Consider the following 21,439-nt stretch of genomic DNA (forward strand, 5'->3'; position numbering starts at 1 on the left):
CCTCACGGCCACCTGGCGAGGGTGAAATATACAACATGATCCCCAGTGGAGACAGAAAAATAGACAGAGGCTCCCAGAGATAAACAGACTTGCCCCAGGTCTGGACTCAAACCAACACCAGCACAAGAGGGGCCACCCCTCAAACACTCCCACAATCCCACTTGGAATATTTTCTCAGGGAAACATAGGTGTGACAAGCGGCCTGATAGTGTGTGGCCAACCACCTCTTCACTCTCTGGCCGAAGACCTTCAAGCCTCGGCCTCCCTGCCTACACACCGTGGAAAGGAAGAAAGCAGTACAGTCACGGTACAGGATGGAGGTAGCAAGGGGACGGGGCACCTCCCTCCAGGTGACAAGGGGCACCCCGGCCCCATCGTGGAGCACCAGGTGAGTCCTCTGCAGGGCAGTGGGTCCAGGAGGGGAGACCCTTCAGAGGAAAGACCCAGAAGGGCAGGGCCATGAAGGAAAACCTCCCCAGGCACCATGGGGACAACACGTGTTCCTAGAACCTCACAGAAGACAATTCAAACTAAGAAATCCTGCTGCCCGGCTCTGGAAGCGAGTGGCGTTTCTGATGCTGCAGACACGTGTACGCAGAACTGCCCAAGCACACACACGTGCATTCTAGAATGCTGATGACTTCCTCTAAACTGGAAACAACTTTTTGCGAGAGTCATAGCCAGCCACATCTGAGATGAGACGGACAGCCTCTAATTTCACCTGTGTATGTGTGGGGGATCAATTAGACCTCAGACAAGAGCAGAACTTAATTCCTCAGCAAGCACCATGATACTGTCGGGCTATGTGCCAACAAGTGCAGCATAAGCTCAAACTGTGGTTAAAAATATAACTGTATAAGCGCAAGAAAAAGACATACACCAAAATGTTAATAAAAGTCATCCCCAACTGGTGTATTTATGGGAGGCTTTTGTTGTCTTCACTGCTACTTTTTATATTTCATATATTCTTTATAAACAAATAGCAGTTTTCTAATCAGAAAAAAATAAAACCATTCTTTTTTTTTGGGGGGGGGGACAGTATATGAGGTTATCTACTATATAATTTCAATTATATAAAGAATACACGGCAAGGAAGAAGACTGGAAAATATATAAATGAATGAACGTACCCGAGTGCCCCTGTCTGGACAGGCCTATATTCTTTTTCAGATGTTTCAACTTATCATTACTCTTTTTTTTTCCCTCTCTTTTTTTCAACTTATCATTACTTTGAGAACTTCTAACATCAAGGGAAAATTAAGATCAACCCTCAGGGCTCTTGGTTTTTAATACAGGAATGTCTTCACTCGAATGATTTCAACTTTGCGATTTCTGTGAGTGCTGTCACGTTTTGCTGGTTGGTATGCAGTGAAATGAGCCGGCAGTGCAATCTTGGTTTACAAGTCTCACAGTTCTCATGGGAACATAATCACCTCCGCTAGGCAAAGCTCACCAACCAACCAAGAAAATAATAACAGGGCCGCTGAGTCCTGAAACCACAGACGTTAATAATCTCATCTCTTGCTCATCACGCTCGGGACACCCCAATTCACCCTTCTAGCTTCCCCTTCTTCCATGTGCTTTTGAGGATGACAAGGATTAACAAAGCAGATCAACAACAGGAGAGCCAAGGATACAATCCACCAACTTCCACAGCCTCCTGGGTGCTAGTGTTCACTCCGCTGGGCGGTTTTTAAACAGCCGAGGTTCCATTCTCCGGGGAGAGCATCTCTGACTCCGCCTCCCCTGCACCACCCTCAGAAGCCCACCACACACGCCACGACACCCACAAAGAAAGGGCAGGGCAGGAGGGAGGTCTTACCGGCGGCTTAACGGACAGGCTTCCCTGCCGAATATATTCGATTGCAGCCTCAATCGAGGTCAGGCAGTATCCCAGTTCATCTTTTGCTGAGCTGCTAAATCTGAAGTTTTTGATATAACTCAAATTTGCCATCCTAATAAAAGGAAGAAAAAAGTTTTATTGTTGCATACCCGATTAACACTTTGGCAGAAACGATGCTATTGGCTTCATCATGAAGTCAGTTAGCTCTGGGGAGCTAGGACTGCTTCCCCTTGGATCTCTATGCAGAGTGTGCGCAATTAGGAAAATAAGTAAAGCTGCTTGTTACTTTCCTAGAATGGGCTAGTTTTTAGGAAGCTGATTATTATAAAGTGAACTTGGGTTTCTGTGGGAAAAGGACAGGCTTTGGAGCCAGACAGAACTGGAGTCCGCTTTGGACTCAGCCACTGACTAGCCACAAGTCCCAGAATGAGAAAACGTAAGTTCTCTGGGCCTCAGCTTCCCCATCTGTAGTGGCATGACAGCCACCCCTTGCAGAACGAAGGCAGGACCGGTACCTGGCTCATAAGGGGCACTCAGTTTCCTAGAGTGACACGAAAACCACCCCAGCACAGGGTTGCCATTTTGAAAAAGCATTTTAACAAAAAATATTACCAATTAGGGATCTCTGTTTTCACAAGCAAATATAACAGGACTGACAGCAGATCATCAGCACACATGGTCTCCAAGTTGACTGCAAGAGGGAAACACATGTTCAAAGCCATCCCGGGACTCAAACAGACCAACAAGCATATCAACTCCCCACCACCACCCAACCCACAAAACCACAATCCAGGAAGATAACATATCGGGGAGAAATTCAATCGCACAATTTCCTTTCTAGTGTCCTGAATAGATGTCAGACGCCAGGGGAAATCGAATGCTTAGTGTCCTGGGAAGGTGTGCAGAAACAGTAACCTCCAAGCAGACCACCCCTTGCTACCTCCCGGGACAGACAAAGAGCCCAGGGAAGTCGGTGATGGTGGATACAACCCCAAGGTGTGTCAGAGCCACTGCCAAAAGCCTCTTTCCTCCTGGGATCATGTCCGCTTTATACCTCGCAGAGTCTAATGCTGATATGCAGCTTAACTCTATTTTTTCATTGAAATTTTAATGCATTCACACATTTAAATTTTCAAACAGTACAAAAGAGCAAATAGCATGTCTCTCCCATCCCTGTCACCCACACTTCTTTCCCAGAGGCCACTGCTGTTGCTTCCCACGTATCTTTCCACAGACAGTCTATGCTCTCCCCACCGTATATACGGCTATAGAGCCGCTCCCTCCTTCTGCAATGCTGCTGCAAGTGTACCTTACACACTCCTGTTCATTTTGTTTATTGATAAAACACTTTGAAGATCATCCCCACATCCCCATTTTGTTTATTGATAAAACACTTTGAAGATCATCCCTGAGATCTGCCTTCTCGTTACTTTTTTTTTAATAAATAAATAATTTTATTTATTTACTTATTTATTTTATTTTTGGCTGCATTGGGTCTTTGTTGCTTCGCACGGGCTTCTTCTAGTTGCTGCTAGCAGGGCTACTCTTTGCTGCAGTGCATGGGCTTCTCACTGTGGTGGCTTCTCCTGTTGCACAGCACAGGCTTTAGGTGCACGGGCTTCAGTAGTTGTGGCATGTGGGCTCAGTAGTTGCGGTGCACAGGCTTAGTTGTTCCGTGGCATGTGGGATCTTCCCAGACCAGGGATCAAACCCGTGTCCCCTGCACTGCCAAGTGGATTCTTAACCACTGCACCACCAGGGAAGTCCCTCATTACTTTTTTATTAGCTTACTTTGTTTTTATTTTTTATAATGGAAAATGTTAAACATATACAAAATTAGAGAGAACAACCTAACAAACAGTGGAACTCCCATGTGCCTATCACCAGCTTGGCCCATTTCTGAAGCCGCTGCTTCTCTGCCAGCATTTTCTTACCCCAAAGCTGCCTCACCAACCCCCCTCCCCCATTACAGGGCACCCGTTCCTCAGGTCGGACTCTGGGGCGCTGAAATGCTCTGCTGAACATCAGCCCATCTCTATGACCCTTTACAAGGGCACTGCTCCTCAACAGATGTTTGCATCTGGACACACACAGCCGCCCACTGCCGCCCCTTCCCCGAGCACACACCTCTCTGGCTGGGAGACTGGGTGATCAGCTGCACCACCTTCCGCAAACAAGCCAGCTTCTGCTGTGGGGACGTGCACCTGTTCAGCTGAGCCAGCTCCCTCTTTGCACGAGGTATGTTGAAGCTGCAGAACAATTCGGAAAGTGACCACGTAAGACCACGCTGTGAGAGCCCTCTTCTTGGATCTCATCACATACCTCAGATTCACATTTCTTACAGCAAATCGTAAGTAATGACAAACAAAAGTAGAAACTCAGTAGTAATCTGACTCGAGTCAGTGGCAAAACCCAGTAGCTTTCAAGGTCTCAAGCTGCCTGGTGATGTAGCTACACCAGAAAATTAGGGGGGAGGAAATCAACAATCCTTAGCCCCAGAGTGAAATATGCCATTTTGGGGGGAGGGGGGGAGTTCAGACATAAACAGTTTACACATTTTTGTATCCTGATGAAACTTCCTTCAAAAGGAGGTGCCCCTAAGGCAGGGGTCCCTCAGACTGGCAGGTGAGGAGAGATGTCTGCGTGCAGGGCCCACCTGGGTGAGCTGCATGCCCGCCCAGAGACCAGCTGTGCACGGCCCCACCCCCTTTGGCTCCCACCCACCTGCACGCTGGCAGACACGTCAGGAGGGTGCCAGCTCCGAAAGTCATCTGCCAACTTCAGCCCTTTATCTTTGGTCACAGATAACCGCTCTGCTCCGTGGTCTGAACCACGTCAAATCAGTGCTGCCACTGCTGCTTCCAAGGCAGCGGTGGAACGGTGCCCCAGCCACTACAACCCTTACCTGAACTCCGGTTTCACACCAATATCCTTCTGCTGAAGATCTTGAAGGCTCCTCGTGATTTTGTTAAAGGCAGCATCCTAACAAGAGATTTTAATGAAGCTTCAAATGTCTTAAAAGGCTCAGAACAGGGCTTTGGTCCCGGATGATGACGATGGAGAACCTACCTCACTTGCCTCCATGGTCCCCACATATTTAAAGATCAGGTCGTAAATATCGTGCTGGACATACATCTGTGAAATCAAGGGGCCCCAGTTCAAGGCGTGTGTGTGGGGGTGGGGCGGGCAACAAAGGAGCCCCCGGCACTGCCACCTCCTCTCCCCTCACTGCCCTGGCCCCTTACCTCTACCGCCTGCTTCATCAGGTTCATCTGGGCCTCCTGCTTGGCGAGCACTTTCTGGAGGACAAGAAGAGCACAGTTACAGCGCGTGGACTGGCATGTGGGCAGACTAAAGTCTCTCTTTTGTTTGTTTGGGGTTTTTTTTTTTTTTTTGGTTTCTTTAGTTGATTCACATCGTTGTGTTAATTTCTGCTGTACAGCAAAGTGACAGTTATACATGTACATACATTCTTTTTTATATATTCTTTTCTATTATGGTTTATCATACGATACCGAACGTAGTTCTCTGTGCTCTACAGTACGGCCTTGTTGTTTATCCATCCTATATATAATAGTTTATATCTGCTAACCCCAAACTCCCACTCCATCCCTCCTTGGCAACCAGCAGTCTGTCCTCTATGTCTGTGAGTCGGTTTCTGTTTCGTAGATAGATTCACTTGTGCCATATTTTAGATTCGACATGTACGTGATATCACGTGGTATTTGCCTTTCTCTTTCTGGCAAGTCTCTCTCTTGAACGTCGCGCTGCTTACCAGGTGGGAGTCCCTGAGCAGCTGCTGGAGGCATCTGGTGTAGAGAGCATTCACGGAGTCCTGTGCAACACAGAGCAGAGAGCAGTCACCCTCACACTCCGAGGCCAGGACACACAAAACCCAGGATGTGTAACGTGTCCTGGATTGAAGGGAGCATTTCACAAAATGGATTTCCTGGGTGACAAGCTCTAGGTTCTAATGCAAGCTTCCAAATCAAGCATGTGATTTTTTTTTTCAACTTTTTTAGGTGTATATGCCTTAAGAGTAGGGAAAAAATTCACCTGAGGGTTAACACAGATGATAACAATATTCATTGTTATACTTCTCTGTGATTTTCAAGTTTTCTACAGTGGTTTGTACTTTTATCGGTAAAAAGAAACATTTAAACAAAATTTCCAACCAGTGGAGGCAGCAAAGTTACAGAGTGAACTGAGGGGGATCCTGGTGCTCTGAACGGGCCTGAGACAGGGCACGCCTAGCAAAGCAAGACACGGCTACTGACTATGTGATGACGGAGGCTCTTCCTTTCACACTCTCTGAATGTTCGCTGGAAAGAGGCGATGTTCCTGTCAAACCTCTCCGCGTGTCTTCCCAAAAACTCTCTCACATCTTCAATGGTTTTCAGGGAAAAAGGGTCTGAGGATGTCAAAGGCTCTTCTGAAAAAAGAGACAGAGGGTCAGGCTGGCTGAAGCCTTCACTGTGTCCTAACAGGGTGAGTCCCACAATCCTTTGCCCTGCTCCTCCAGGTCTGAGGCTCCATCTTCCACGGGATGAGAGGGATGATTTTATTTCAAGATACCGCCCAAGAGCAGCCCAGTTGGGGGTCCAGAGAGCCTGGTCCTCTTGAAGCCCTTTCCTGGGACAAAACCTGATCTGGGACCAGAGGCATGGCCTGTGAGCCTCTGGTGAAGAAGCCCTGATTCCTGACAATAAGAGCCTCGGACAATGTTTGGCACATTAATTGTTATCTCAATTTCCTGGAGCACCGAAGGATTATTATCTGTTAAAAATAATGAGATCTCAAAGAGGCACCGCAGCGGGGCTGGGTGGGTAATAATGCTATAAGAGGTAGCCCTAAAGAGCAGGGCTGCCTCTTTGCACAACTCTAGGGGGCGACGTTCTCACTGAGGTCTATGTGCGTACCATCCAACCTGTGCAACCACACACAGCAGCCTACCCCACATCACCCTGGCTCGAGATGACTTTTTGATTAAGTTTTAGGAGGAATTATTGTAAACAGTTATGCAGGTTTCTAGCAGGCTCTTGAATATTCTATGGGATCTTTGTAACAGCTGCATCAGGAGGAAGTTCAACAGGCAAATTCTCCAAATCAGAAGAAAGGGGTTTTCTCCCAGCATACCTGAACTCTCTCTCTTTTCCAAAGGATGGGCTATGCACAGTATGCTGAAACTTTCTTCTTTTTCATTGTAGAACGTTTCTTCAAAGAGAATGGGCACTGAGAGAAGACAGGCGAAACCAGCTCCTAGTTTAATCCTGTTTCCTTGGATAAAGACATCCTGGAACAAGAGAGCCATCGCTGCACCGGCGGCCGGTGTGACCGCCGACCCCTCTCAGCCTGGCCCCCTCCGGCACTCCACCCCGCCCTCCCGCCTCTGCTGCCGTGTGCGTTTGCGGGGTGCACCTACACTCTTCCATCTTGCTTGAAGGTACTAAAGTGTCTTCTTCCCTCTTTGTTCACCCTGTCACTGTGGCTACCTAGTACCCTGCTCCTTTCCACATGTTGCAACAGAAAAGCACTAAGCTGTTCCCTGCAGTAGAAGAAAACCTGTACGCTCCGGGAAAGGAAAAAGGAAGAAGGTTCTCCTCTCCGAACAAGACATCAGAATTATCCGATGCTGCAACCCAGAGGGGCCAGAGAATGCGTGCTGAATCCTCTCCACGGCTCATCACTCTGGCTGTGGCCGGGGTGCCCGGGAAGACCAGCCACGATGAGCCTGGTGCCTCTGTTCTCTTGGTAGATTTGGGTACCAGGAAGAGAACAAGTAAACTGACGGGCAGCTGTGGTGAGCAGATTTCTGGCAGGAAAATACAGCATACTCGGGAGACACAGGGCTACAGACTATCTGTCCCCCTCCCCTACGCTGCTGTCCTGGTACCCGGCCCCCCTCCAGCCCCATCCCCCCTCAACCCCCACAGTGCCTACAAGCCCCGGCTGCATCAATGTGGCCCCCCGCTCCTGTCTGTGGGTAAGCTGGGGACCACAGCCAGTCTTGACCAGGCATGGAACCTCCCCTCCCCACAACCTGTCATATGCATCTGCTTAAAAAACTGTAAGAAAATGCCTACCCCAAAGGTAACATCAACAGTGAGACAGACTGACAGCACGTGCCTCCTGACACAATGCATTGAGAGAGATGACACACCCTTCCGAGGCGTTCCTACCGAAAATGCATAACTGCAATCTAACCGTGGGAAATATCAGAGAAGCCCACATGGAGGGAGGGGCTACAAAGCCAGATGAAAATGTCAATGTCCTGAAAGACACAGACTGAGGAACTGGTCCAAATGGAAGGAAATGGAAAAGACTAACAACTGAATACACTGCATCATCCCAGACATGATCTGGATCTAAAAACATCAATAGATCTTTTTTTTTTTTTTTTTTGCTATAAAAGGATATTACAATTAGCACAATTTGTTTAAGGACAGCATGTTGGAGAAGAGCCTTCTATCAATGTTAAATATTCTGAGTGTGGTCACTAGGCTGTATTACGCAGGAAATACACATTGTTTTAAAGCAAAAGGACATGGTGTCTGCAACTTACTCTCACTCTTTCCGAAAAAGGTTCAGAAAAAGTAATAATGTGTGTGTGTGTAGCTGGATGGATGGATGGATGGATGGATGGGTAGGTAGGTAGGTAGATAGATAGATAGATAGATAGATAGATAGATAGATAGATAGATAGATAGATAGATAGGGGTGGGGAGATAGAGCAGATTAGATAGATAGATAGATAGATAGATAGATAGATAGATAGATAGATAGACAGACAGACAGACAGACAGACAGACAGACAGACAGACAGACAGACAGGGGTGGGGAGATAGAGCAGATGTAGCCAAAACGCTAACAGTTGACCAATCTGGGGGAAAGGTATGCGAGAGTTCTCTGTTCGTTTCTGAAACTTTCCATAGGTTTGAGATGATTTCAAAACATAAAAGATTAGAAATTCATCCCTGAACCCAAGGGCACTGGGATAAAGAGCTTGCTCCGACAGGGCCTCTCTGAGGAGGTATCCCAGTGATTCCCCGACTGCCCAGTAGAAGCCCCATGGGCTGAGGGAGAGGTGCCCAGCCCTGCCTCTCCTCCCAGCCGCAGCCAGGACCCCGCTCCCCACGGCTGGCTCCTCTTCCCTCAAAGGTAGCAGGGCTGCTGTGGTGGCAAAGCCATCATGTAATGTAGCTGTGAAAGGGTGAGAAGCAAGATTCTCTCCCCTCCCCCCACCCCCAAACACTGAGTGAGTGGCCCTGATTGACCCACAAGAAACGAAAGAATACCTTTCCATTTAAGGTCTGAAAGTGTTCTTCCACTGGGATCAAAATATAGGACTCAAACTGACAAGTAGACTGAACGCTGGTTGACAGGCTTCCTTTGCAGGGTACTAACACCTAGAAAAAAAAAATCAGGGTGACTACTAAAGAGATGTGTCGTTTACAACTTCAGCGGAACAGGATGTATCCAAAGATGCTCCAGCTGGAACTGCCGTGGGGACAGGCTGGCAGAGAGAACCCCTGGTGTCACTAGCTAAAGTGGCAGCAGCTGAGCTGTTGTCGCTGTGATGGAAGCCGGGGTTCCCACCCGGCCAAGGGAGGCGGCACACTTCTCCTTCCATCCAGGGGGCTCAGAGTGGTGGCTCACTCCCACCCTGCTAGGCCCCTCCCCACAGCTTCCCCAGGTGTCCCCTCTATCCTCAGCAGGCTCAGGAACGATTCCAGATAAAGAAAGGATAGTTTGGAAAGAACAGGAAAGTGGGACTTCCCTGGTGGCGCAGTGGTTAAGAATTCACCTGCCCATGCAGGGGACACAGATTCGAGCCCTGGTCCGGGAAGGTCCCACATGTCGCGGAGCAACTAAGCCCATGAGCCACAACTACTGAGCCTGTGCTCTAGAGCCCACAAGCCACAACTACTGAGTCCGAGTGCCACAACTACTGAAGCCAGAGCACCTAAAGCCCATGCTCCACAACAAGAGAAGCCACTGCAATGAGAAGTCCGCACACCGCAACGAAGAGTAGCCCCCATCACCGCAACTAGAGAAAACCCATGAGCAGCAACGAGGACCCAACGCAGCCAAAACTAAACTAAAAAAAAAAAAAAAAGAACAGAAAAGGAAGCTACAAAATTACGCAGAATCCCACTACCTGAATGATAAATGCAGCACACTTAAGATAGTTTCCTTCCCATTTTTTTCTATGCTTTTTTAAGTCCAACTGTGATCATAGTTTGTAATACCAGCCACAGAAATACAGTTTCCTATGGCAGGCTGCCACCTCTACCAGAGATATCTTGAGTGCCAGATTCTGTCTGTGGGGCAGGTTCACCCTGAAATGTGAATTTTGGTCCCATGCTGACCAGGCGTTAGCTTCTCTGCTTGATGCAGCAGAGGGAAGGAGCTGCCCTGGCAACCACACGTGGATCTGTGCTTGCCCCAGGGACTCACATTAAACAGGAATCTCTCAGACTCACGTGCACCTAGAAGAAGGCAACCAAGGCACTGAAGTCCCTCAGGGCCCCAGCTCCTAAAGCAGCCTGGCACAAAGCAAGCGGCTTCTGCACTATCCCCATCGTACAGACAAGGAAACTGAGGTTCAAGAGAGTTCAGCAACTTATCCAGGGGCACGCAGACAGTAAGTGACAGAGCCAGAACTCAAATTGAAGCCCCTCTGACCACTCCCCACCCTGCTGTCTCCTGGAGGCCAGTGCTAGGAGCAGGCAGCACAGCTTAGCACCTGCAGGATTTTCCCCTGCGAAGACACCATGAAACTCTGGGGCCTTGAAGAGAAACTGTTATCAGGAGCTTCCTCAGACAGGTCAAAAAGAGCAGCACGGCCTCTCTCCCCGTGAGGGACACTCGGATTCCTCAGAGCAGAAAAGGGAGGCCCTCGTTGATGGAAGAGGACCACTGTTTATCAAGCAGCCTTGCCCTTCTGCAAAAAATCAAGACTGAGCCAGACCCAGAGCTAGACTTAACTCAGGAAATACAGTGACCTGAGGACCATGGTGAACACCACAGGACTGAAACCGGCAAGAGCCAGAAGGCAGGAAACTCTACAGGATGAACGACCTGGATACGTGGAATTGCAAGAAAAGAGGGAAAACGAGGAAAGTGGGGAATACAGCTAAAAAGACAGACTGTGGCGGTGGCTTCACAAGTCTGCACACATGTCAACACGGATCCAGTGTTACGTACTGAGTAGGTACAGTTTAGCTGCTCTTCTCAAAGTTTAGCTCAATAAAGTTAGGAGAAAAAGAGAGACTTAAAAGGCATATCAAGCAACAAGGATTTACTGTATAGCACAGGGAACTATATTCAGTGCCTTGTTAAAACCTATAATGCCAAAGAACCCAAAAAAATACATATATATATGTAACTCAATCACTTTGCTGTACACCTGAAACTAACACAATACTGTAAATCAACTATACTTTGATTTTTTTTTAAGGCCTATCAATCCAAAATAATGTGTGGGTCTCCTTTGGATTCTGATTTAAACAAACCAGCTGGAAAAAAAACAAAAAAAATCATGAGACGATTTAGGAAAACTGGACAGTGACTAGACATTTGACAACAGTGAAGAGTTATGGAGGAATATTTTAGCTATGATAATGGTATGTGACTATGTTTTTTATTAAGGTCCTTATCATTTAAAACTACATTCCTACATCTTTACAGATGAAGTCACACGACGATCTTATATAAATTTCTGGAATTTGCTTCAAAATGATCCCCTGGCTGAGGGGAGAGGGCAGCGGGGGTAGAAGTGAGATATGCTGGCATCCGAGCCGGGCACTGTGGAGGCTGAGTGATGGGGGCGTGGGGGGCGTTGTATGATACCTTCCACTTGTACGTGTCTTAAATTAAACACAATAATTTTTTAAAATTTTCAGATAGCCAACTTTATTCAATTAATTATTAAAATTTGAGATTGGTTTTCCTGTTTTTTTCTTCATTTGATACCCATGACACTGGGCACTGTTGGAGACACGGTGATCTGTCCTCATGGACATTACACTCCAAGTGGCGGATACAGATTTTTGAACAATAAAATACATATTCCATATACCAGTAAGTTCTATGCAAAAAATAAAGCAGAATATCAGGACAGGGCATGCCTGGAGTGGGGCGAGGGTTAGCTAACTCAGGTCAGGTGGTTTGGGAGGTCTCTGAGGAAGCCGCATTTGGGCAAGGGAAGGATGAAGAGAAGGAACCACCAAGTAAAGCACAAAGGGAAGAACGTTTTTATCAGAAAGCATGTGCAAAGGTCCTGACATGAGAATGGGCTTGGTGGTAGCAGATGTGCAGTCAGACACAGGGGGAGAAAAACATAATAATTTTAAATGTTAAAAAAAAAGAAACTTAACGAAAGAAACAGGAAGCCCCTCAGGTTGGCGCCAGAACTGAGAAACAGTTTCAAGGCTCCAAGAGAGCCTCAAGGCAGCCGTGAACAGAAGATCCTGGAGAACTTAGGGTTGTCCCCAGGCCAGGGGACAGCACGAACCAGGCCTAACGGGTGTTTCGTGCCCAGACGCAGGTCAAGTGATTGCCCCACTCCAGCTCAACGGATGAAAGAGTCACATAGTCCTAAACGAGGAAGGGCCTCCGAGGGACCAGGAACATCCGAGGTGCTTCAGAGACACCACCCCCTCCCGCCCCCCCCACAACTGTGACTGCACTCGCTGCACCTGTTTACACACACCTTCTCTGCCTCCTTAACTTGAATAAGGCATGACCGGCTTCTGCTGCAGTGAGTCCCCATGACCAAGCACACTGCTCGCCATATAGTAGGTGCCAATCGATGTTTGTTGAGTGAACAGGGACTCCCCCAAAGTTTTCAGGCAGACGATGCTGCCCGGAGCGCTTCATTGCAAGGAGAAGCCAGCGCTGGCTCTCTGTGGCCCAGTCCGTCTCCGCCAGGGTCCTACTGAGACCAGGGTGAGGAAGCCAGCCACGGAAGATTGGGGTGGAGCAGTTATGAAGCCGCCCGCAGAAGGCAGGGTCAGGTGCTTAGGGGGCTCTTGCAAGAGGGAGCTTCAGACTGCTTCTGGAACAGAGGTCATGGAGTTTTAACAGCCGGTATGGAAGACTCAAAGTTTAGGGTGATCGAGTAGACCATGAGTTAGGGACCTATTCAGTTAGGAGCTTACTGATAAAACTTTTTATTATAGCCCCTTTATACCGAAAAAAAAAAGTTTAAATAAATAATAGTCATTAAAGAGGGACTTCCCTGGTGGCGCAGTGGCTAAGAACCCGCCTGCCAATGCAGGGGACACAGGTTCGAGCCCTGCTCCAGGAAGATCCCACATGCCGTGGAGCAACGAAGCCCATGCGCCACAACTATTGGGCCTGCGCTCTAGAGCCCGTGAGCCACAACTATTGAGCCCGTGTGCCACAACTACTGAAGCCTGCGCACCTAGAACCGTGCTCCGCAACAAGAGAAGCCACCACAATGAGAAGCCTGTGCACCGCAACAAAGAGTAGTTCCTTCTTGCCACAACTAGAGAAAGCCTGTGTACAGCAACGAAGACCAAATGCAGCCAATAAATAAATAGATAAATAAATAAATAATTTATTAAAAAAAAAAGAAAGAAAGAAAAGAAAAAAGAAAAACAGCAAGAATCAGCATCAGTCACACCCATTCCAGGGTACCCTCCTGCCTCCTCCCCAGGTGGGGTCAGGCACTCCACAGGAGTCCATGACGACTTCTGTTCTAATACTCATACTTCCCTCTGCGCTACAAATGGCCTGTTTCTGGAACTCCCTGAAGGTATGCTGTGTTCCCCATTCACCCGTGTAACCCTGCAAACCCAGCACAGTGCCAAGGTGTTCAATGTTTGACGCACGGATCTGTACTAAACAAATCCTAAGAACAGGAATACGGACGTCACTGCCCCTAGCTGAGCTGTATAGGTATTAACTTGAAAGTCAGTTCTCTGGAACTTGGAAGCCATGCTGCTAGGCTCCCAGGCTAGCCCTCAGAAGCCTGCGTATCCCATTATTAGAGGGCCACAATAAAAGGACCAAACAATCTCCTTTTTGTCTGTTTTGTTTTTCCTAAGGGAAATGGACCCACCTCCAGTCGAGCAGGGAAACCTAGAGAACTTTCGCCCGATGCCCCGTGGACAAGAGCCCTAGGGGTGCAGCAGGCCTGCCCAGCCGGCTCTGAAGAAGCCACACTACATAACAGCTGGATGGTCACAAGAACAGGGTGACTATGAGAAGCAGTGTGTGCGTGTCACAGGCCCCTGGGACTGGAATTAGAGGCAACACTGGGAGAAGAGCTTCCACTGCCCAGCCAGACAGGCACACGGTGGCAGGGGGTGGCTGCCTGGATGCCCCACCAAAGGAAGGCTCGGGAAGGGAAGTCAGACTGGAGGAAGGGCTGGGGCAGGTGAGGGGAACAGCCAGCCTGCACCCTCAGCTGTCATATGAGGATGAGTGGGCCTGAGAGCTTGGCTTGCAGGGGGAAGGGCAGTTAACCCTGGGGATACACATGTTTAAAAGTGGGGGCTTCGCATTCTCAGAGCCCAGTAAAGGACTCAAATCCTCAGGGCAGATTCAGGGGTTGTCACACTTGGACCAGTGACCAAGCCCCATGGAAGGAAACTCAGCATTCACCTGCAGAGGCCTCGTGGGTCCCTCAGAGGTGGCAGAAAAGATGAGTGCTCTTCTGGAGGCCACTGGGACGTTTTTCATTCAAGCAACAGACACGGAAGGAGCACTATGATAGATCTGACAGGGGTGAGCCGGGGCTCCATCACACTGCCAACAGGTGGCCGGAGCTGGTTATCAACACCTGGCCAGGCTGAGCAGGACTGTGACAGCTAGCTCCTTCCCACAGCGGACCTGCGCTGAGGACTTGGCCTCGCTGATTCTCGAGTCCACTGAACGAGGCCAAGGAAGGCAGGAAATCCAGTGCTGCCCTATGTGGGGCCCACGCAGCCCCCCGTGGATCTCAGGGAGAGCTGGAATAAGGGGCCTAGGGCACCACTGGGAACTCGAGATGACACAGCTTAAGAAGTATCTCCCGTGCCTCGTTGTACCTGAAAGGAAGGTGACCAAGATGACAAAGTCCTTATTCCAAATTCTCCTTTTGCTAAAGTGAGCTCAAGTGAGATTTCACTACCTACTGGGCAACAGGAACTGTGCTATGTGCTGGCAACACAGTGCTGACCAAGACAGATGGGTCCCCCAGGTCTTCCTGAGAAAGAAGAGCGGTCCACAGGGTGGCATTTTAAAAAGAGAAAGTTACATATGAAAACAGACCTCTTATCTAGACAATAGTTTTTTTAACTATCATAGAACAAAGCTGGGAAGGAAGTATTTCCCAAATTCGGTCAGGCCCTCCCAGTTAACATGATGGCTTTGCATCCTGTACTTTTTCTCGGTGATACTTTCCATAATGAGCAAATATTTACCCAGAGGGTGACCGTCTCTCCTACTAGAATTTCAGCTCCATGAGGGTAAAGGTTGTGATCCCTGTTCACATTTTTGGCTGAATCCCCCGCATTAAACGTAGCACCTGGCACAGAGCAGCCTTTAATAGCTACTGTGAAATGACTGGATGGCAGCAAATGCCTCTGGTGAGCTTTATGAGTTTTTTATTTTCTTCCTTGGAAACAGCTGTATTCTCCAATTTTTTTATAATGAAGTTTATGACTTCTAAAATCCAAAGTAAAAAAATTCTGGGAAAAAGATATTAGTCACAAAACCCATCATAAAAACAGGAAGGGACTTGAGAAAAAGCAGGCTTCTGATGGCAGAGGGTTGGACTGGGTATGGGGAAAAGCCCGTTCCAAGTCTGCAGAGAAACCGGAGTGAAGTGATTTCTCCTTTGGTTCAAATCCTCAGCCGCGTGACACACCTAAGATCGTATCACTTGGCAAGCAGGAGAAGAAAAGAGGACAGGGACTTCCCTGGTGGCACAGTGGTTAAGACTCCGCCTGCCAATGCAAGGGACACGGGTTCAATCCCTGCTCCAGGAAGATCCCACAGGCTGCGGAGCAACTAAGCGTGGGCACCACAACTACTGAGCCTGCGCTCTAGAGCCTGTTCTCTAGAGCCTGTTCTCTGCAACAAGAGAAGCTACTACAATGAGAAGCCCGTACACCACAACAGAGAGTAGCCCCCATTCACCACAACTAGAGAAAGCCTGCACACAGCAAGGAAGACCCAAGGCGACCAATAAATTAATTAATTAATTAATTTTTTAAAAAAGGCTTTAAAAGAAAAGAGGACAATGCAGGAAAAGAAGAGGCCCTGGGTCAGACAGGTGGCACAAAGGCACCCGGCTTGCTGTGTCCCATAGTTTGCAAGTAAGATGCCCACCAAGTTCACAGCTTGGGAACTGGAAAGACCTGCAGTGTGGGGCCCGCCCTCCTCCAGGCAGCAGACGGCCCACCAACAGAATATGGTTTCTTCTCTTCTCTTGCTCCTGTTACCTGGCTACCCCTTTAGGCTTCGGAGGTTGTGGCCTCTATTACAAAACTTCTCTCAGCTCTTTTTCTTTAGGAAATGCTTTTGAAGGCAACATAGGCGTGTGTTCACACGTTCCCTTATTCTATGGGAGTGAGCACCCATCTCACAGACAACGAGAAATATGATTTCTGCCCTGGAGAAGCCCTCCTGGTCAACATAGAAACAAGAGAGACAGAGGTGAATACCGTAAGACCAGTGACAACAGGGGCTGAGAGTTCAGAGAAAGGATTACACCCTGGGCTGGTGCAGTCCCAGGAGGCTGCCTGGAGGAAGCTGCTCGGGGCGGTCCCTCTCTGCTCTTTCACACACCGAGCATAGTATGGGGCTTGCTGCACTGAGCAGGTCTGTGCCTGACTCCCTCTGAACTTAACTGAAGTCTACCATACTTGTGATCTTGTCAGCACGGCTCAGTCCATGCCTAGTGGAGAAGGATCACCCTCGGGATTGATGTACTTACAATGCCATGGGTTTGGGCCACCTTGTTGCACAAGTCAGGACGCCACTTTTGAAGAGCCAGATAGAAGGGGTTTTTCAGGAGGTCCTCATCATACAGAGCCATATGGATTTCAGATGGGGCAGAGTGAGTCTCCTGGGACGAGAGAGGAAAGAGCAGTAGGTGATCATTTTCAGACTGACATAACTCATAAAAGTCCTGCTCTAACAATTTCTAAAAAGCATCCCTGACACATAATACTCTACACTACAGACCTAACATGCCATCAGGAAAGATCAAAGATAACCCACCAATTCCAAGATGGCTTTTTCTACAGGTTAAAGGTATAAATTATGTTCAGAAAATCTTGTTGCATTCCAAGTTACTGCAAAAGTAAAAAATGGTTATTTTTATTTTTTTAAATTTTTTCATCTTTATTGGAATATAATTGCTTTACAGTATCATGTTAGTTTCTGCTGTACAACAAAGTGAATCAGCTATATGTATGCATATATCCCTACATCCTCTCCCTCTTGAGCCTCCCTCCCACCCTCCCTGTCCCACCCCTTTAGGTCTTCACAAAACATCAAGCTGATCTCCCTGTGCTCTGCAGCAGCTTCCCACTAGCCATCTATTTTACATTTGGTAGTGTATATATGTCAATGCCACTCTCTCACTACGTCCCAGCTTCCCCTTCCCCATTCCCGCCACCGCCCTGCCCACCGCCCCATGTCCTCAAGTCCATTCTCTATATCTGTCTCTGTTCCTGCCACTACGTGCATCAGTACCATTTTTCTAGATTCCATATATATGCATTAGCATACGGTATTTGTTTTTCTCTTTCTGATTTACTTCACTCTGTATGACAGACTCTAGGTCCATCCACCTCACTACAGATAGCTCAATTTTGTTCCTTTTCATGGCTGAGTAATATCCCATTGTATATATGTGCCACATCTTCTTTATAAAATGGTTATTTTTAGAAAATCCCGCATGACCCAGATTATGACATTTTAAAGATATGCATATGTTTAATGAAATATTTTAAGCATACAGAAAAGTAGAGTAATAATGCTACCCTACCACCCAGAATTACCAGATCTTACCACTTTGCCATATTTGCCTCAGATTTTCTCTTCAGAAATAAAGTATACCAGAGTAGACTGGAGGCCCCATATGCCCCTCCCCACCCCACTCTCTCCTCCCGTTTCCGAGGCAACCACTATCCTAAAGTTGTTTATGTATCCTTCTTGCTCACGTTTCTACTCCTTTAATACTCATGTATTAACAAATAATATCAAATCTTGTTTTATGGGCTTCAAAATCAACGTATATATACACACTACCAAACGTAAAATAGATGGCTAGTGGGAAGCTGCTGAACAGCACAGGGAGATCAACTCGGTGCTTTGTGAAGACCTAGAGGGATGGGATAGGGAGGGTGGGAGGGAGGCTCAGAGGGAGGGGATATGGGGATATATGTATACATACAGCTGATTCACCTTGTTGTACAGCAGAAATTAACACAACAGTGTAAAGCAATTATACTCCAATAAAGATGTATTTTTTTAAAAAACCCTATAGAAAACATTATACTTAATTTTGAAATACAATGGCACAAAACCAGGCTTCTTTTTTTTTCAATAATTATAAAGTTGGTCATTCTTTTTTTCAGATCGTTATTGGAGTATAATTGCTTTACACTTTTGTGCCAGTTTCTGCTGCACAACAAAGTGAATCAGCTGTATTGATACATATATCACCATATCCCCTCCCTCTTGAGCCTCCTTCCCATCCTCCCTATCCCACCCCTCTAAGTCATCACCAATCATCGAGCTGATCTCCCTGTGCTGTTCAGCAGCTTCCCACTCGCCATGTATTTTACATTTGGTAGTGTATATATGTCAGTGCTACTCTCTCATTTCATCCCAGCTTCCCCTCCCCCATTCCGCCCCGTGTCCTCAAGTCCGTTCTCTACATCTGCAACTTTATTCTTGCCCTGTCACTGGGTTCATCAGTACCGTTTTTTTAGATTCTATATACATGCATTAGCATACAGTATTTGTTTTTCTCTTTCTGGCTAACTTCACTCTGCATGACAGACTCTAGGTCCATCCACCTCACTACACATAACTCAATTTCATTCCAAGGTTTCTTGCTATCACTGTTTCATTCAAGACTGTTGATCTCAGCAAAACAAGGCAAGAAAAATACATAAAACATTGGGATTCATAAACATGCTTAGAATACTACTGGATACAAAATTGATAAAATAATCTATTGCACTTCTATATGCCATCAATAAAGAAAAAATGAAAAGAAAATCCACATAAGTGGTATCACACCATAAGTAGTTTGGAACATACCCTTTTCAATCAACATCATGTTTTCAAGTTCTATCCATGATGATGCATGAAGCTCCCGTTCATTCACTAACTTCTGCTCTACAGCACTCAGTGAACATGACACTATTTACTTATCTAATATTCTATACTTAAGCTGCTTCCACATTTTCAGAATTACAATCAACACTGAAATGAACAGTCTTCTACCCTTATGTGTTCCTGGAGCACATACCCAGGAATGCCGCTAGGAGGGGCACTGTGGCGTGCATCCACCTGCACCTTCACCAGATGCTGATGACGCTGGACCACTTCCAACCTCCATGCAAAGTCCATGAGCACTTCCCTTCCTCATATCACATCCTAGCCGACGCATCTTGGTATCATCAGACTAGCTCATTTCTGCCAGTCTGAGTATAGAACAGTATTTTGCTGTTTCTAATTTCCATTTCTCTAATGAAGTTCAACATCATTTCCTTATGTTCCATATGTCTTTTGACCACTTTTCTAACGGGGTCTTGACCTTTTCCTTATGATTGGTAGTTCTTTATATATCTGGACACTAAAAGATGTTGCAAATATTTTCTCCCGATCTGTGACTAGGCTCTTCATTTTTCCAAATGGATGTTTTCAGAAATAAAAGTGTTTGATTTTAATGTAGTTGAACTTGTCCGCCTTTGCCTTTACTGGTCAGTGCTTTTGGGAATCTAAGGAAATGCTATCACCTTCGCATGCTCCTTTGTAAACTGACTTCACCATTCACCCTATGAGAAGTTGGAGCCTATTTCCCCTCCCCTTGAATTTGAGCCCTCCCTGTGACTTGCTTTAACCAACGAACAGACAGAATTGATGCTCCGTGATTTCTGAGTGTCAGCCTCAAGAGGCCTTGCAGACTTCACCCTCATTCATTTGGCACCCTGAGACCACCATGCAATGGAGAAGCCCACGGGATGAAAGCCCATGGGGGGAGAAAGAGGCATAGGTAGTCCAGGGAGGACAGCCAACCCACCAGCTGAATGCAACCACACGAGCGAGCCCAGGTGAGACTAGCAGAAGAACCACCTTGGCAGCCCAAAGATTAATAGAAAATAATAAATCGTAGCAGTTTTCAGTCACTAATTTGGGAGCTGGTTGGTTATGCAGCAAAGGCTACCTGAAACCACATCTTTTCCAACTCCAAGGCCACAAAAATAGTCCCTGTAATTTCTAAGACTCTTAAAGTTTTTCATTTTTAGGCCTTTAATTCATCTTTATTTTTATATATGCTATAAACCGGGCACCTAATTTAATTTTTTTCTGAAGGTAAGCTGTCTTAGTCTGCTTGGGCTCTTATAACCAAATACAATAGACTGGGGGGCTTAAACATCAAATATTTACTCCTCACAGTTCTGGAGGCTGGGAAGTCCAAAATCAATGCTAGCAGATTTGGTTCTTGGTAAGAGCCCACTTCCTGGATTGTAGATCACCACCTTCTCACTATATCCTCACAGGGCAGAGAAAGAGTTCTCCTGACCCTTCCTCTTTCTGGAAGGCCTCTAATTCCATCACGAGATCCCCGCCTTCATGATTTAATCTAACCCCAATTAGATCCCAAAGCCCCATCTCCAAATACCATCACGTGAAGGATTAGGGCTTCAATGTATGAATTTGGGTTGGTAGGGGGCGGGGGAGGGGGACACAAACCTTCAGTCCATAGCATAAGCCAACTGTCCCATCATCATCTTTTATATATTTTATCCCTTTCACACTAGCTGATAATGCTTCTTTTGTCATAATCCAAGTTCCCATGTATATCCGGCCTTTTTCTGGGCTCTATTCTGTTTCAATGGTCTTGACCAGCACCATCCAACAGATTTATGCAAGAAATGTAATTACATATACATTATGCAAAATAACATATGTTATTTAAAATTTCCTAGTACCCATATTTTAAAAAGGTGAACTTAAATTTAGATTTTATTTACCTTAATATAGCCAAAATATATTTTCAACGTGATCAATACTTGAAAATTATTGACATATTTTACATTCTTTTTACCTCTACTAAGTCTTCAAAATCTGATGTGTATTTTACTCTTTAATTCATAGTAGCCTCATTTCAAGTGCTTAATAGCCACATGACTAGTAGCTACTACATTGGACACGGAAGGGCTAGACCACATTCATTTACATGACTACAGCTTCACAATAAACCTTAACATCTCATAGAGGAAGACCTCTCCCCTTGTTCTCCAAAATTATTTGGTTATTCCTAATTCTTTACAATATCACATGAAGAGCTTATCAATTCCATGAAAATTCCTATTGGGATTTTTATTGGAACTGTACT

At 46.7% G+C, this 21,439-nt stretch overlaps 1 protein-coding gene across 5 annotated transcripts in view; it reads right to left on the bottom strand.

Annotated features, from left to right (window-relative positions):
- ANKRD27 (ankyrin repeat domain 27) overlaps positions 1 to 21,439 on the bottom strand; it is a 60,734-nt gene that overhangs the window by 33,479 nt on the left and 5,816 nt on the right. For 3 of the 5 annotated variants that reach the window (XM_057710692.1, XM_057710690.1, XM_057710691.1), the window contains 11 exons: positions 16,793 to 16,924; positions 9,138 to 9,248; positions 6,979 to 7,135; positions 6,120 to 6,274; positions 5,618 to 5,677; positions 5,088 to 5,141; positions 4,912 to 4,977; positions 4,748 to 4,824; positions 3,970 to 4,091; positions 2,455 to 2,533; positions 1,822 to 1,954 (listed from right to left, as the gene is read on the bottom strand). In XM_057710692.1, coding sequence (XP_057566675.1) covers positions 1,822 to 1,954; positions 2,455 to 2,533; positions 3,970 to 4,091; positions 4,748 to 4,824; positions 4,912 to 4,977; positions 5,088 to 5,141; positions 5,618 to 5,677; positions 6,120 to 6,274; positions 6,979 to 7,135; positions 9,138 to 9,248; positions 16,793 to 16,894 — 1,116 coding nt within the window. In that variant the 5' untranslated portion in view covers positions 16,895 to 16,924. The remainder of the gene's footprint in view (positions 1 to 1,821; positions 1,955 to 2,454; positions 2,534 to 3,969; positions 4,092 to 4,747; positions 4,825 to 4,911; positions 4,978 to 5,087; positions 5,142 to 5,617; positions 5,678 to 6,119; positions 6,275 to 6,978; positions 7,136 to 9,137; positions 9,249 to 16,792; positions 16,925 to 21,439) is intronic. The other 2 variants (XM_057710694.1, XM_057710695.1) reach the window with 2 other exon arrangements.

Source organism: Hippopotamus amphibius, chromosome 16 (genome assembly GCF_030028045.1).
Source record: "Hippopotamus amphibius kiboko isolate mHipAmp2 chromosome 16, mHipAmp2.hap2, whole genome shotgun sequence".
Lineage (NCBI taxonomy): Eukaryota > Metazoa > Chordata > Mammalia > Artiodactyla > Hippopotamidae > Hippopotamus > Hippopotamus amphibius.